Source organism: Eleutherodactylus coqui, chromosome 6 (assembly GCF_035609145.1).
Source record: "Eleutherodactylus coqui strain aEleCoq1 chromosome 6, aEleCoq1.hap1, whole genome shotgun sequence".
NCBI classification, from domain to species: Eukaryota; Metazoa; Chordata; class Amphibia; order Anura; family Eleutherodactylidae; genus Eleutherodactylus; species Eleutherodactylus coqui.
Genome location: NC_089842.1, coordinates 127209754 through 127227802, shown reverse-complemented (window position 1 = coordinate 127227802; position 18049 = coordinate 127209754). Strand labels below are relative to the sequence as shown.

Genomic DNA, 18049 nt, shown 5'->3' with positions numbered 1-18049 from the left:
TCCATGACTGCAGTGCTTTTCTCGAGGGATAGAAATGACAACCGTATCAACCAGTCAGCACTCAAGGTTCGGGTTTAACCATTTCCTTATGCACAGGAGACACATTAATTAGGCAGGAAGTTTACTTAAATCATTTATATGACCTCCCAGTCCTGCACATTTAGGGAATATAGCGGCAAACAAGCCATTACTCTAAATTATTGTGTACAAGAGTGGTGCAGGGTAAACAGAAGCAGGAGACATCGAAGCAGTCGGGGAGGATTTAATTAGCATTCATAATGTATGAAGGCAAATTATAACTTGTTTTCTTTATCAGATTGAACATGACATAGCGAGCTGCTCACCCATAGATTCTATAGCCCCTTATGTGGATGCAGTTGGTTTTGCAGCAATTTTGTGCTGTTTAATGTGCAAATGCTGAAAATCAAAAGATTATATGAAACTTGTTTATAAATAAATGACATTAAACAAAACTGGTCCATTTCATACTCTCCTTTCATTACAGTAGGCACCCAAATGTGACCTGTGGATATTTTTAAAGGGCTTGTCTCATAAGCACAACCCCCCTGTCCATATGCCCTATTAGGGCATATGAATTATAATAGTGGGGGGAGTTCCCCCATTCAGCACCCCTTTCTGTAAGGGCTCCTGGCCACGGACGGATATTTGCTGTGGAATCCGTGGCGGGCGTCTGCACTGCGGATCCGCAGCAAATAGCGCCTATAACGTGATATGGGAAATCGATTCTTCCTACACACTTGCGGAAACCTATTGCAGCTTCCGCAAGCAGAGGAAAAATCGCAGTATGCTCCATTTTTTTTCATGGGATCCATGCAGATTGCTTCTATTAAACTCAGTGGAAGCTGTCCAATCCACGGCCCTTCCATAATGACAATGACGTCACTAGGCGATGACGAGGGAAAAGCAGTAGTTCAAAAAAACAGTCCGTTCTGCACATGTCCGACGGTGAGCCGTGCAGACCATCCGCAGTACAGAAGAAAAAGAAAAGTGACATGTAGGCGTGGACGGGGTGTGTGTCTCTGCTTCTTTAGCACTCACAAAACTACTCTGCTAAGATGCATGGACTGGACTGGAAATAAGCACCAAAACAGGACTACATGACAAGAAACAAGCTTGACTACGAACAAAATACGCTCGTTGTCAAAAAAAAAAAGCAAGACCCTAGAAAGAATTGTTGGAATCAAATGGAATGAATATATATAATATGATTGTAACGTTGACATAAGTAATTACCATATCAGAGCAAAAGAATAATTTATTGCGGAAAACTAAACACTAGAAGGGAGGCTCTAGTACCCTGTTGGGCCGCCTCTAGCTTGGATGCAAGATGTGAACTGGATCTCCTCATCGCTCAAACTCTTAATCTGTCCAACTTGGTGTCCGAGACGGTCCCATGCATCTGGTGACTGGGCAGGCCAGGGCAGTGTGGCAATGTTGTGGAAGCTTTCCTCTGATATCTTGATGTGCGGCTGAGCATTATCCTACTGGAAAAAGCCTCTTGGAAGCCGCCATGAGAGAACACGTGGCTGCAGGATGTCCTGAACATATCACTGAGCTGTCGCTGTCCCTCGTACCACTACAAGGGGTGACCGACTGTTGTATGCAATGCTGCCCCCCACCCCCGATCACACCTGGTGATGGTTCCGTCAGATACAGTGGCCTATAATGATGGTGCCACCTGTTTTTAGATGTTGGACAACCAAACGGTTGGAGCTGCTCATGCTGGTCAGATGATCCACTCTACTAGTGGTTTGTCAAGGACAGCCTGAGCCCGGTCGCCTTGTGTGCGTCCCAACACCTTCTAATAGTCTGCTCAGAATAGCCCGGATGGCAGCAATTTGTCGATACGACGTTCCAGCTTCTCGCATTCCAATCATGCCCCCCCCCCCCTCTGAAACTCTGTTAACTCAGCAAAATTTCTTAAATTGTGTTGTAAAGGTGCCTAGTGGTCAACAAGCTCTACATAAGCGGAAGAAGAGGTCACTACATACAAGGAGCCTCTGAGAGCCTTTTTATAGGCCAAGGGTAGAACCACTTCTAGGGCCTCCAGAGGACAAGACTGTCCATCTAATCACCCCACATTGCTTATCATTACATATCTGCCTGAGATGTAACTGCATGCTGAGTTTTGCAACTCTTCCTAGGTGCTTGATTTTTTTTTTTTTTTTTAAAGTGTGTACTAGATGCAAACAAGGATTTCCTAGATTTTATCATGCATGTCATATGCCAGTTGTGACGAACCTATGGAAGACGTGTGTCAGACGGGGCACTCAGTGCCTTCTCTGTGGGCACGCGCGCTGTTCGTTACTAATACTACCAGAATGAGGTGACCAAACGTCCCGATTTAGTCGGGACAGTCCCGCTTCTGGACCCTGTGTGCTGCTGTCCCCAGGGTCCTTAAGTGAAACAGCATTTTGTCCTGCTTTTAGGATGTTGGGTCAACATGAAAGTGTTTACCAGCTGGAGTGCCGCAGCTCCCCGGCTGGTGATCACTTTGTGGCACTTCTACAGATCCACAAACTCATGGCCCACTTCCATAGAAGTGAATGAGAGTTATGGCAATAGTAGAGCACAATGAACCACACAGTTTTTGTAACTTGGGAATTGTGGAAAGAGCATAACTTGCTGTGTTTACTTGTTTCTGTAACTTCCCTCTATTGTTATGGGAACAGTATAGAACAGCTCGTCTGGGTGCTTCTGTAATCCTAGCTGCCAGTAGCTGCTGCATTAGGACAACTGTCATCTCAGCCATGATTGGTTGAATTGTGTTTATCTCTTTAAGTTTTTTTTTCTCTTTACCAATTCATCAAGACTGTTCTAAAACCCACACTAGATGTTGAGGGTCTCCCAGGAATGCTTCCAACAGAACTATAAGATCCGGTTTTGCCTGCCAACACTATTTTCTTGTAGAGTCATTCTATCCACTACCTCTCCCCACCTTTCTCTTACTCCTCAATGCTTACATCATGACCCACCCGGTGAGTGCTACATGAGATCAACTTGCCGGGCTAAGGACCCTTTTACACAGGATGACCTGTCGGATGGAGATGCCCAACAGGTTGTCGCAGCGGTAATCATTCCTGTTGTTTTACACAGGAACGAGCATCACTCAATGAATAGAGGCGGAGCGGAATGGGGATCGGTCCTGCCCACCCGCCTCCATTCACAGTACACTGGCAGTCATTCATAAGTGTTTACATGGGACGATCTGACATTTAGTTTTCTGCATGCAGAAAGTAAATGACGAGCTAGAAGCGTACAAATTCTTGTTTGTCATTCAGTCGGGGTGTGTATTTACAGTGAACAATAATTGTTCAGATTCCTGCATTGGCCTGTGTAAAAGGGCCCTACATGAAGACGAATCAATAACCTTCCAGGGGTCCAATAACTGCCTTTCCTCCACACATTGCCTACACTAATGTGCTAGTGATGCCCACAGTTCAGATTGATGCATCCAATTAGGCCTGACAGAATTATTTAAGCCGTGTAAAAGGTCCATAATACCTGTGCCAATTTTTTCTTCTAAGGCTTGTATACATATTAAGGGCTCATGTCCACAGGCGGATTTGATTTGTGGAATCCTGCGTGGAAGATCCGCAAATCAAGCCGCCCATAGGGATACATTGGCGTCCGCTAATGCATTAAAGCATGCAGATTTGTTTTGTGGACCTTTAGGTACGGAAAACAAATCGCAACATGCTCCATTTTGCTGCGGATCTCGCACAAACTGCTTCCATTGAAGTCAATGGAAGTTCTCCAATCCGCGGCCTGTCCGCAATTTAATTGTGGACAGGCTGCAGATACTGCGGGAAAGCAGGAGTTTAAAAAAAGTACAGCATGGCGCACCAGACAGCGCTTCCACACACATCAGCTGTGAAAAAGAAAGAAGATCCAGACGGGACGCAGGAGACCCACACAGGTAAATATGTGCCCTCAGCCGCGGGCAGGGTGGGATTCCGCTGCAGGCTCCTGTATGCGGAATCCGACCCGCCAGTGGACATGAGGCCGAACTCATACTAGCTAAATCAAGACTGAACAGCGAGAAGCTCATGTGATATACTTCCTTGCAGTTATAGAAATGTGTTAAATAACAGATCATGTAATGCCGTCTGATTCCACAAAATAGATAGAGGTAGGGGATGTCCAAGCTATAGTTTACCTATAAAACCTCTTCTGCATGTGCTAAAATAACAAATCGTGATATACTCACCTCTCCCTGCTCCTGCTGTGCCCCATGTTGGTGCTCCGTCCTCTTCGCCTATGTTTGCTAACATAAAGTATACAAAAAGTGCCTCAGGGTGTACATCGACGTATTACCAATACTCAACAGCAAAATTGCCCAAAGGGCAAGAAACACCCCAGGTTGACTACCCTCATTAAAATCTAACATTTACTGAGCTAAATTAAAATATTAAGAGGAATTAAAATACAAACACCTGCCTAGCACTAGGCCATCTATAGATATGTCATTCCATACTGCTGCAATATGCTGTATACTGCGCTTAATAGAGCTCTCCTAAATAGCTACGGTAGATAAGATATCAAGCAGGCCACTGCTGCAGAGTAATGACTGCCTAAATACGTTTGCCAGGTCTTACTAGTAACCTCAGACCCCTGAGGACGCCACTACACTGGCGTAACTATAGGGGATGCAGAGGATGCGGTTGCACCCGGGCCCAGGAGCCTTAGGGGACCCATAAGGCCTCTCTTCTCCATATAGGGAACCCAGTACTATGAATAAAGCATTAAAGTTGGGGGCCCAGAAGCTTTAAGTTACGCCTCTGCTCCACTACGTTGGCTAAACATGTTGGGGGGGGTTCTATGCTACTTTTAGCTCAAACACGTAGACCTGGCAGTATTATTCATGTAGAGACATTTGTATCAGTGACATTCTTGATATCTTATATGGCTACTAGAGATGAGCGAGCACCAAAATGCTCGGGTGCTCGTTACTCGGGACAAAATTATCGCAATGCTCGAGGGTTCGTTTCGAGTAACGAACCCCATTGAAGTCAATGGGCGACCCGAGCATTTTTGTATATCGCCGATGCTCGCTAAGGTTTCCATTTGTGAAAATCTGGGCAATTCAAGAAAGTGATGGGAACGACACAGCAACGGATAGGGCAAGCGAGGGGCTACTTGTTGGGCTGCATCTCAAGTTCCCAGGTCCCACTATTAAGCCACAATAGCGGCAAGAGTGGGCCCCCCCCCTCCCAACAATTTTGACTTCTGAAAAGCCCTCATTAGCAATGCATACCTTAGCTAAGCACCACACTACCTCCAACAAAGCACAATCACTGCCTGCATGACACTCCGCTGCCACTTCTCCTGGGTTACATGCTGCCCAACCCCCCCCCCCCCCCGCGCACGACCCAGTGTCCACAGCGCACACCAAACTGTCCCTGCCCAGCCTTCAGCTGCACTCATGCCACACGCTGGCCTCATGTCTATTTATAAGTGCGTCTGCCAGAGGAACCGCAGGCACACACTGCAGAGGGTTGGCACGGCTAGGCAGCGACCCTCTTTAAAAGGGGCGGGGCGATAGCCCACAATGCTGTACAGAAGCAATGAGAAATATAATCCTGTGCCACCGCCATCAGGAGCTGCACACGTGGGCATAGCAATGGGGAACCTATGTGCCACACACTATTCATTCTGTCAAGGTGTCTGCATGCCCCAGTCAGACCGCGGTTTTTTATAAATAGTCACAGGCAGGTATGAGGGTTAAAATTCTAAGTGCAGCACCAATCGGCCCCACCCCACTTTCCCCGTTGCCGGCCGTAAGAAGAGACACCACACACAGGAGTCTGGTCTAGCTCCTCACACGGGAGAAAAAACTGCGCACTTTATTACAGATTACATGAGATCTTATACCCTCTGCCCTCTCACCACTAGGGGGTGATGGGCTCATAACCATATATGGGCAGTCCGGATTTCCGCCTTAGACAGTGAGGTGCCTCTGGCTTATACAGAAAATCACGTATTCAATTAACTCCAGTGCAAAGAATTACCCACACAATTCTAAGAAGTCCGGCCTAACATCCATATATGGGAAGTCCGGATTTCTGGCCTAAGACAGTCAAAATTATGTACATTTGAACATCTTGATATCTTGTTCCAGCGCTTCTGGGAAATCGGCCAAGTACATGCGGCCTTGTGTCTGGTTCTTCTTCTCTGAATTTAAGATACATCTCTTGCAAAACCTTGGCATATCTGATGTAAGGCGAAGTATTAAAGTTTTTTCTCATTTGGAATTGAATAAAACTTGCATATAGGTATAAAAGCATGAAAAACACATATGGCAATATATATATATACCCTCACACAGGTACAACTCCGCAATGGGAATTCCGTGTGCACCCACAGCATGGTGGCTCCCTGGAACCCACCGGCAGTACATAAATATATCCCATTGCATTGCCCATCACAGCTGAGGTTATGTCGTGCTTAATGCAGGTGGGCTTCGGCCCACACTGCATGCCCCAGTCAGACTGGGGTTCTTTAGAAGTGGACACATGCAGTTACAACTCCGTGTGGACCAACAGCATGGGTGGGTGCCAGGAAGCCACCGGCGGTACATAAATATATCCCATTGCAGTGCCCAACACAGCTGAGGTAATGTCGTGCTTAATGCAGGTGGGCTTCGGCCCACACTGCATGCCCCAGTCAGACTGGGGTTCTTTAGAAGTGGACACATGCAGTTACAACTCCGTGTGGACCGACAGCATGGGTGGGTGCCAGGAAGCCACCGGCAGTACATAAATATATCCCATTGCAGTGCCCAACACAGCTGAGGTAGTAATGTCGTGCTTAATGCAGGTAGGATTCGGCCCACACTGCATGCCCCAGTCAGACTGGGGTTCTTTAGAAGTGGACACATGCAGTTACAACTCCCTGTGGACCCACGGCATGGGTGGCTCCCTGGAACCCACCGGCGGTACATAAATATATCCCATTGCAGTGCCCAACACAGCTGATGTAACGTCAGCTGTAATGCAGGTGGGCTAAAAATTAATTGGATTACACTGTAGGCGAGGGCCCCCAAAAATTGGTGTACCAACAGTACTAATGTACCTCAGAAAAATTGCCCATGCCCAACCAAGAGGGCAGGTGAAACCCATTAATCGCTTTGGTTAATGTGGCTTAATTGGTAACTAGGCCTGGAGGCAGCCCAGTTAAAATAAAAATTGGTTCAGGTGAAAGTTTCAACGCTTTAATGAGCATTGAAACGTATAAAAATTGTTTACAAAAATTATATGACTGAGCCTTGTGGGCCTAAGAAAAATTGCCTGTTCGGCGTGATTATGTGAGGTTTCAGGAGGAGGAGCAGGAGGAGGAGGAGGAATATTATACACAGATTGATGAAGCAAAAAGGTCCCCGTTTTTGATGGTGATAGAGAACGATGCTTCCATCCGCGGGTGCAGCCTACGTATTGCTTAGGTATCGCTGCTGTCCGCTGGTGAAGAAGAAAAGTCTGGGGAAATCCAGGCTTTGTTCATCTTGATGAGTGTAAGCCTGTCGGCACTGTTGGTTGACAGGTGGGTACGGTTATCCGTGATGATTTCCCCAGCCACACTAAACACACTCTCTGACAAGACGCTAGCCGCAGGACAAGCAAGCACCTCCAGGGCATACAGCGCGAGTTCAGGCCACGTGTCCAGCTTCGACACCCAGTAGTTGTAGGGGGCAGAGGCGTCACCGAGGACGGTCGTGCGATCGGCTACGTACTCCCTCACCATCCTTTTACACTGCTCCCTCCAACTCAGCCTTGACTGGGGACTGGTGACACAGTCTTGCTGGGGAGCCAGAAAGCTGGCAAAGGCCTTGGATAATGGTCCCCTGCCTGCGCTGTACATGCTGCCTGATCTCTGCGCCTCCCCTGCTACCTGGCCCTCGGAACTGCGCCTTCGGCCACTAGCGCTGTCGGATGGGAAGTTTACCATCAGTTTGTCCACCAGCGCCCTGTGGTATAGCATCATTCTCGAACCCCTTTCCTCTTTGGGAATGAGAGTGGAAAGGTTCTCCTTATACCGTGGGTCGAGCAGTGTGTACACCCAGTAATCCGTAGTGGCCAGAATGCGTGTAACGCGAGGGTCACGAGAAAGGCATCCTAACATGAAGTCAGCCATGTGTGCCAGGGTACCTGTACGCAACACATGGCTGTCCTCACTAGGAAGATCACTTTCAGGATCCTCCTCCTCCTCCTCCTCCTCCTCTGGCCATACACGCTGAAAGGATGACAGGCAAGCAGCATGTGTACCCTCAGCAGTGGGCCAAGCTGTCTCTTCCCCCTCCTCCTCATGCTCCTCCCCCTCCTCCTCCTCCTCCTCCACCTCCTCCTCCTCCTCTGGCCATACACGCTGAAAGGATGACAGGCAAGCAGCATGTGTACCCTCAGCAGTGGGCCAAGCTGTCTCTTCCCCTTCCTCCTCATGCTCCTCAACCTCCTCCTCCTCCTCAATGCGCTGAGATATAGACATGAGGGTGCTCTGACTATCCAGCGACATACTGTCTTCCCCCGCCTCCGTTTCCGAGTGCAAAGCGTCTGCCTTTATGCTTTGCAGGGAACTTCTCAAGAGGCATAGCAGAGGAATGGTGACGCTAATGATTGCAGCATCCCTGCTCAGCATCTGGGTAGACTCCTCAAAGTTTCCAAGGACCTGGCAGATGTCTGCCAACCAGGCCCACTCTTCTGTAAATAATTGAGGAGGCTGACTCCCACTACGCCACCCATGTTGGAGTTGGTATTCCGCAATAGCTCTACACTGCTCATAGAGCCTGGCCAACATGTGGAGCGTAGAGTTCCACTGTGTGGGCACGTCGCACAGCAATCGGTGCACTGGCAGATGAAACCGATGTTGCAGGGTCCGCAGGGTGGCAGCGTCCGTCTTGGACTTGCGGAAATGTGCGCTGACCCGGCGCACCTTTCCGAGCAGGTATGACAAGTGTGGGTAGCTTTTCAGAAAGCGCTGAACCACCAAATTAAAGACATGGGCCAGGCATGGCACGTGCGTGAGGCTGCCGAGCTGCAGAGTCTCCACCAGATTACGGCCGTTGTCACACACGACCATGCCCGGTTGGAGGCTCAGCGGCGCAAGCCAGCGGTCGGTCTGCTCTGTCAGACCCTGCAGCAGTTCGTGGGCCGTGTGCCTCTTCTCTCCTAAGCTGAGTAGTTTCAGCACGGCCTGCTGACGCTTGCCCACCGCTGTGCTGCCGTGCCGCGTGACACCGACTGCTGGCGACGTGCTGCTGCTGACACATCTTGATTGCGAGACAGAGGTTGCGTAGGAGGAGGAGGAGGGTGGTTTAGTGGAGGAAGCATACACCGCCGCAGATACCACCACCGAGCTGGGGCACGCAATTCGGGGGGTGGGTAGGACGCGAGCGGTCCCAGGCTCTGACTCTGTCCCAGCCTCCACTAAATTCACCCAATGTGCCGTCAGGGAGATATAGTGGCCCTGCCCGCCTGTGCTTGTCCACGTGTCTGTTGTTAAGTGGACCTTGGCAGTAACCGCGTTGGTGAGGGCGCGTACAATGTTGCGGGAGACGTGGTCGTGCAGGGCTGGGATGGCACATCAGGAAAAGTAGGGGCAACTGGGAACCGAGTAGCGCGGGGCCGCCGCCGCCATCATGCTTTTGAAAGCCTCCGTTTCCACAAGCCTATACGGCAGCATCTCCAGGCTGAGCAATTTGGCAATGTGCACGTTTAACGCTTGAGCGTGCGGGTGCGTGGCGGCGTACTTGCGCTTGCGCTCAAACAGTGGCGCTAGCGACGTCTGGACGCTGCGCTGAGAGACATTGCTGGATGGGGCCGAGGACAGCGGAGGTGAGGGTGTGGGTGCAGGCCAGGAGACGGTAGTGCCTGTGTCCTCAGAAGGGGGTTGGATCTCAGTGGCAGGTTGGGGCACAGGGGGAGAGGCTGTGGTGCAATCCGGAGGCGGTGAACGGCCTTCGTCCCACCTTGTGGGGTGCTTGGCCATCATATGCCTGCGCATGATGGTGGTGGTGGCTCCCCAGCTGATCTTGGCGCGACAAAGGTTGCACACCACTGTTCGTCGGTCGTCAGGCGTCTCTGTGAAAAACTGCCACACCTTTGAGCACCTTGACCTCTGCAGGGTGGTATGGCGCGAGGGGGCGCTTTGGGAAACAGTTGGTGGATTATTCGGTCTGGCCCTGCCTCTACCCCTGGCCACCGCACTGGCTCGGCCTGTGCCCACACCCTGACTTGGGCCTCCGCGTCCTCGCCCGCGTCCACGTCCTATAGGCCTACCGCTACCCCTCAGCATTGTGTATTACCAGTAGGGCAGAAACAGAACGCTGTAATTAAATGTGCCGCTTATTGTGCTGTGGTTGGAGGCTGACTTCACTTACGGAACGCCAGGAAATAATTTTGCGCAAGCCTGCTGTAACACTTAGCTGGCTGCGTATGAATTAGGAGGACAACTACACCCAGCACAGACCCAGAACACTGAGGACAGTCACAGGCAGCCCAAATAGATTTTTTTCCCCAAATGTTTTTGCAAAGGCCCACTGCCTATATTCAATAAATATATCTCTTCTCTCTCTGCGTCACCGCTACTGGCCCTGGAGTATGTCAAATAACTGCAGACTGTTGCACTGTGGACTGCAATACAGCGGTGATTTAACAGCCAACACAGAGCCAGGAAATAATTTTGCGCAAGCCTGCTGTAACACTTAGCTGGCTGCATATGAATTAGGAGGACTACTACACCCAGCACAGACCCAGAACACTGAGGACAGTCACAGGCAGCCCAAATAGATTTTTTTCCCCAAATGTTTTTGCAAAGGCTCACTGCCTATATTCAATAAATATGTCTTCTGTCCCTGCCTCACAATATATGTCTTCTGTCCCTGCCTAACCACCACTTCTGGCACTGGAGTATTACTGCAGGGCGCAATGCTCTGCACGGCCGATATACAAAAAAAAAAAAAAGTGCAACACTGCTAACAGCAGCCTCCACAGTACTGCACACGGTTAGATGTGGCCCTAAGAAGGACCGTTGGGGTTCTTGAAGCCTAAAATAACTCCTAACGCTCTCCCTATAGCAACTCCACCAAGACAGCACTTTCCCTGATCTCTGTCAGAACGCATCTGTGGCGAGCCGCGGGAGGGGCCGATTTTTATACTCGGGTGACATCTGATCGCCCCAGCCACTCACTGCAGGGGGGTGGTATAGGGCTTGAACGTCGCAGGGGGAAGTTGTAATGCCTTCCCTGTCTTTCTATTGGCCAGAAAAGCGCGCTACCGTCTCAGAGATGAAAGTGAAAGTAACTCGAACATCGCGTGGTACTCGTTACGAGTAACGAGCATCTCGAAGACACTAATACTCGAACGAGTATCAAGCTCGGACGAGTACGTTCGCTCATCTCTAATGGCTACTAGTTATTTAGGAGAGCTCTATAAGGCGCAGTATACAGCATATTGCAGCAGCATTGAATGATATATATTACAGTTGATTTAGCGCTCCTGTTATTTTAGTGCAGATAAACTATACCTTGGACAACCCTTTTCATTTAATCTACTATATTACATTCTGCATGGAGTCACAATTTAGATACAGTATATTCAAGTGTAATATAACGGCATAACCTGCAGGGGCAATATGTGATCTGCTGTAAAGAATACCGGAAGAGCAAACTTCCAAGCTGAGACTCTAAGAAGAAAATAACTGTGGAAAATGTGGATCTCTCTCGTCTATCTGTGCCTCTACTGGGCCTTTTTCCTGCTACTTGGCCTCCTCCTTGTTGTCTTCCTTGCCTACTGCGCCTATGTAAAGTACATACACATGAAGTATGACCACATTCCGGGGCCCCCACGAGACAGGTCAGTATTATTGCTGTAATATCTGCTGGTAAGTCTACATAGTCTACTGATTCCTTTTCGCTTCAAATCGCTTTTTTGCTACATAAGAATAACTGATATCAAGAGAAGGCAAATAATAATAATGTTTGTATAGCACCAACCTATTCCGCAGCGCATATACTGTACATGTGAAAAGTGACAAGTTGGGTGCAGTGGTGTGATGATTGTAAAGTCATTTATAACACAGAGCAGCTACAGTGACTTCAGCATTCACCGCTCCCACCCAGGGTACAGAATTATACATTATTTGTGGGGTAGTATGGAAAGAAAAAATACTATTTTGACATTGTCCCCTGGGTTATTTTTTCGACCTTCACTGTGTGGTACACTTTTACATGTTGTTTACCTTTGTGTTGTGGGTCTGTCTGTATACTCATGGCAATACTACATTTAGATTGTTTTTTATTATGTTTTGCTAAAAAAAATGAACTAAAAAATTCCTTAGTATCATCACATTCTGACACCCATAACGTTCTCACTTTTTTTTGCAGGGTGAGCTGTAGTTTTTACTGGTATCCTTTTGGGGCATATACAACCTTTTGATCTTTTTTTAGTCCTTATTTTCAGATTTGGGAGAGGGGACTAAAAAAGTACAATTCTGGCATTGCATTGGTTTTTTTTTGTTTTTAGTTTTTCTTCGGAGGGTTGGTGGGCGGTGGGAGGGAGAGAGTTAGCAAATAGCTAATATACTATGTAACAAAGCCCCACACTTTTTTTTACTGCAAATTGCTGCAGTTTTCAGATATCAAAGATGTTTCTTTAATATACTTTTTAATATACTGGATGGAGCCAAACAGCGGCAGATGAACACCATTGACTATAATTGGGTCCGCAGCCAATGACTGCATTGCAAAACATGTCCGATTGTGCGAGTGAATACACCCTTAGGGTACATTCAGACGACTGTATATCGGCCGAGTTTTCACGCCCAGCCGATATACGGCGTCTCTCTCTGGAGGGGGAGGAGGCTGGAAGAGCCGGGAGCAGTGCTCTGAGCTCCCGTCCCCTCTCTGCCTCCTCTCCACCCCCATGCACTATTTTTAATGAGGAGCGGTGGGACAAGGGCGGAGCTAATTCCTGGAACTTAGCCCCGCCCCATCCAGCCTCCTCTCATTGCAAATAGTGGAGAGGGGGCAGGAGCTCCGAGCACTGCTCCCTACTCTTCCAGCCTTCTCCCCCTGCAGAGAGAGACACCGTATATCGGCTGGGTGTGAAAACCCGGCCAATATACGGTCGTCTGAATGCACCCTAGGGCTCCCACACACTTGTGATTGCGTTTTTAGTTAACGCGATTGTCAATGGGACTTTCTAATGTTAAAAACGCAACGCAATGCACCAAAAACGCAATTGCGTGTGTTGCATTGCGTTTTTTTACAATAGAAAGTCCCATTGACAATCGCGTTAACAAAAAACGCAATCGCAAGTGTGTGGGAGCCCTTAGGCCCAAATTACACACCAGTACTTTGGTCAGTATTTAACTTCTTTATTTGTATGCCAAAACCAGGAATTCAAACCTATAGAAAAAAAACTAATAGGAAAAGATTGATAGCTTTTCTGTATTTTCAATTTACTCCAGGTTCTGCTTTACAAATCCTGATGCACAATACGGCAAGAATAGGGCATAGATTGTGATCAAACTGCAATTTCTTGCTGTGATTTTCACAAAATCATGCAAGACCAATTTAACAATGCTATGTGAATGAACCCTTTAACCCCTTGAGTGGCACGCCCGGGAATTTTCTGGGAGGAGCTCCACTGCCGATAGTGATATAGCCCGAAAGATTTCTGGGCTATGTATCACTATGGTAGCTGCAGAGCACAATGCCACAAGCTGTGACAGTGTGCTCTGCCTGCACAGACCCACACAGAGCAGCTCAGGATTTTGAAATAAGAAGCAGGGAGATACTGCCGATCTGCCGGCAATCTCCCGCTTTTAATTTTAAACTCCTGCACTAGTTTGTATACAGGTTGCCATAAAGACCATCGGCTTGTCAGAAGCAAGCAGATGATCTCTGTGGCAGGCAGAGCTGGTGCTTGGCTGCCAGAGGACAGCCAGGCACCAGCTCTTACAGCAGAGATCAGAGAAAACCTCTAATCTCTGCTGTGTTAACCCTTTACATGCTGCAGTCTATGTGACTGCAGCATGTAAACGGCTGACAGAGGGAGGGGCTCCCTCTGTCAGAGGACAGCCAGTCACCAGCTCTTATAGCAGAGATCAGAGAAAACCTCTGATCTCTGCTGTGTTAACTCTTTACATGCTGCAGTCTATGTGACTGCAGCATGTAAAGGGCTGTCACCATCGGACCCCCTGAATGTGATTAGGGGGTCCTTATGGGTCTCTGTGGAAGTCCCCTAAAGGGACAAAAAAAAAGTTACAAAATTATTTCAAAAATAAAAAACAAAAACACTTGTCTCCCTTTGCGTTGTTAAAAATTCAAAATAAAATTACACATGTGGTATCCCTGCATCAGAATGACACAGAGAAGGAAGTTAGTACATTATTTAACCCCTTAATGACATGGCCCCTTTTTTTCTTTTTTCCCCATTTCTTTTTTTCCTCCCCCTGTTTAAAAAATTATAACTCCTTTATTTATCCATCGATGTAGCTGCATGAGGGCTTGTTTTTTGCAGGACGAGTTGGATTTTTCAATGGTGCTATTTAAAGTACCATAAAGTTTTACAAAATTTTAAGTGGAGTAAAATGAAAAAAAAAAAATGACATTCCGCCATCTTTCAGTGCGTTTTGTTTACTGCACACAAACTGCAACATAAACGCCATGATAACTTTATTCCATGGGTCCGTATGATTACTACGACACCAAACTTGTATAGTTTTTTTTTGCTGTAGTACTTGTATTTTTTTTCAAAGACATTTCATTTTTAAAAATTATTTTCTGCTGCATCCTCTGCGCGCAATAACTTTTTTATTTTTCCATCGACGTACTTGAGCAAGGGCTCATTTTTTGCGGGATGTCCTGTAGTTTACATTAGTACTAACTTAGAATACATGAGACTTTTTGATCGCTTTTTATTGCATTTTTCTGGGAGACAGGGTGACTGAAAAAGTGCATTTGTGGTGTTCTTTATTTTTTTTCGAACTACGTTCACTGTACGGGGTAAATAAGCGATCAAAAAGTACAACTTGTCTCGCAAAAAACAAGCCTTCGTATGGCTGTGTCAATGGAAAGATGAAAAAGTTATGGCTCTTGGAACGCAACTGGAAAATGAGTTGGAATTAAACGATTAGACCATTTAAAAAAACCTGCCCTGGTGGGTCTGACAGGGTGGTAAGAAACCCGCCACTCAAGGGGTTAAATGTCCTCTGCTTCTGCTTGCAGAATAAGGCAGAGCGGAAGGATAAACTATTATGGTATGGTCACATGGGCCATATTACCTGTGTTTTTGCCATGAATTTGAGTGCAAATTTGCGATAGATTTCGGCTTTTGCATTGCAAAGAGTGAAATCCGTGCTGAGGTCCGCAGCTAACAATTGACATGTTGAAGATTGAAAATCTCCAGCATATGTATTTTCCAGATAGAATTTTTCCGCAACGTGAGCGAGATTTAATAAATCTTATTCATACGGCTTTTACTGTGCTCTAAATACTAGTCTGTATATAACCTTAGTTACGTATTGGAATCTGGTCTGTGTAGTAACAAACAGTTACAAATTCTCTCTTCTCACTGCAGCTTTATCCTGGGTCATTCTTCATTCGTGGTCAAAGCTTCGGACAACTACAAAGTGATGCACGACCTCTTCCTTAGATGGTAAGTATCTAATAATAGGGACAAGGGCTGGAGAATATTCTAATGACAATAAGTGGCTGTGTCAATCCTCTAAGCTGTAGGTCTGCATTGCCATTATGTCATAGTAAAACCCATAAAATGCATATTAACATATCCTAGGTCAAGGAGTAGAGATGAGCGAGCCTACTCGGCCACGCCCCTTTTTCGCCCGAGCGCCGCGATTTTCGAGTACTTCCGTACTCGGGCGAAAAGATTCGGGGGGCGCCGTGGGTGAGTGGGGGGTTGCAGCGGGGAGTTGGGGGGAGAGGGAGAGAGAGAGGGCTCCCCCCTGTTCCCCGCTGCTACCCCCCGCGCCGCCACGCCTCCTCCCGCCCCCGGCGCCCCCCGAATCTTTTCACCCGAGTACTGAAGTACTCGAAAATCGCGGTGCTCGATCGAGTAAATACTCGAAACGAGTATACTCGCTCATCTCTATCAAGGAGTGAATACTGTCTTAGAGTAATAATTATAGGGAGCCTTTTATTAATATCAACCAATTTTAAAAATCCCATGCTAAAACTTTGCATGAACCTATCCTCACAACTGGTGGGTCCCTGTCACTTCTCTAATTCTTGAATTCACAGCGGTCAGCATTGTAATGGTTAACAGCACTTATGAGAAGGCTTTTGTGCTGATCCATAAAGCAGTAACACACACATATATGTGCTGTTCATATCCGTGTTGAGAGCAGGACAACTGAAGGAACTCTGCAGTCTGAAAAGTTCTGTAACTTTCTAATAGACTGTTCCAATTAGGCTACATTCACATGGATGAGCACGATATTGCACTTGCCAACGTGCGCTATTCACACTGATGCAAGGCGTTTTTTATTCAATAACGCCTCGCTTCTGTGAAATTGCAATTTTCAGGCGCATGTTTCACGTGCATCTGAGGATCGCAAGTGTTTCCCATTGATTTGTGAGTGCCATGCAATGTCTTTTAAGGTCCCATTGAAAGCAATGGGCGAGGTGTTCCGAGGGAATACCAAAAGATATGCTGCGATTTTTTTTTTTGTTTTGTTTTTTCCCTGGCAGCATTCATTCAAAACTCCCCAAGATTCTCGCCCGTGTGAATGTAGCCTCATTCGGAATTTCTACTTGCTGTCAATAAATAGAAATATCCTTTTCAGAAGCCGAAAAGCCATCCTGACCTAATGCTTCTTGCCGCTGAGGGTTTGTTGCAATTCTTTTCCAGTCTGTACAATCTACAGTATGAGCTAAACAGCCCGGACGCCAGACTGATGAATTTTACCTGCACTGATACATCAAAGCTGTAGTTTTGCTCTACAATTGATTCATTACAACAAACCCTCATCTGTGGGAAGTATTAGGGTGGTTTAACATTTGTGTTGGGGGTTTCAGTCCTGCTCCGTTCAGGAAGGGGAAATCCCTGCCACGAAATGGCTCAGTCTTAGGATGGATGGAACCGAACAGCGGCAGACGGACACCATTGACTATAATTGGGTCTCCCCACTATCCACCCAGCTCTCCAACTTTTGGAGGACAGAAAAAGTGCTGCATGCAGTGCTTTCTCTTCAAGTATTCTGAGCCGGATCTACGATGGAGGTTCCAACGCAGATGTGAAATCAGCTCTAGGTCGGTGCAACATGAACATTTGTACAAACTAACAGCAAACGGGTATTGAGAATGTTGAGGAATTACATCACAAAGTCTATTAGAAAGTGGCAGAACTTTCTACTTGCATGAAGCTGGAGGAGTCTGTACTGTTCTGGAGTAGTGAACTGGCCTCTGCTTTAATTCCTCAGTTACAATGGCCTGTTAAAGGGTTTTTCTCTCTGTGCCCAAAACTATATAAAATCAATATACTCACCGTGATGCTGGCCCACCATTTCAACAGACCAGCGCCATGGCATCTGACAGGTGACATCACTGGTGATGTCCCGTAAAGCTATCATGTGGGCTTTTACTATAGAAGCCCCGAGGCAGGTTTACAGGGCATCACTGATGACGTCCCTGTCAGGCCTTCTATTGGCTGCAGCAGTCACATAGGTAAATAACCACATTTCCGTTGCAGCCCAAAGTAAACAGAAGACTAGAGCAGCAGCGGAGGAGCAATATACATACCCCCACTGCCACGAATGATTGTATTCTTCGGAAAACCCCTTTAAAGGGAACCTGTCATAGTAACATAGTATTTGGGGCTGAAAAAACTTCAGTCTATTTTCCTGCCATGTTGATCCAGAGGAAGGCAAAAATCCTCAATGAGTTAAAAGTAATTTTTCCTCATTTCCTGAATGGGAGAGTGTGTGCGCAGAGCCATCTGAAATGAGTAATGCTATGTGCATGCCCCAAATATAGTATAAAACACAGCTTCTCGGACTCCACCATTCCCTCACC

The 18049-nt window shown here is 47.2% G+C and overlaps 1 protein-coding gene across 1 annotated transcript in view; it reads left to right on the top strand.

Moving 5' to 3' along the window:
* The first annotated feature begins 11694 nt into the window (after positions 1–11694).
* Positions 11695–18049, top strand: part of LOC136632588 (cholesterol 24-hydroxylase-like) — a 28546-nt gene continuing 22191 nt past the window's right edge. Inside the window, exons 1-2 of the mRNA XM_066607578.1 lie at positions 11695–11867; positions 15597–15674. Of these exons, the coding sequence (XP_066463675.1) occupies positions 11722–11867; positions 15597–15674 (224 nt within the window). The 5' untranslated portion in view covers positions 11695–11721. The remainder of the gene's footprint in view (positions 11868–15596; positions 15675–18049) is intronic.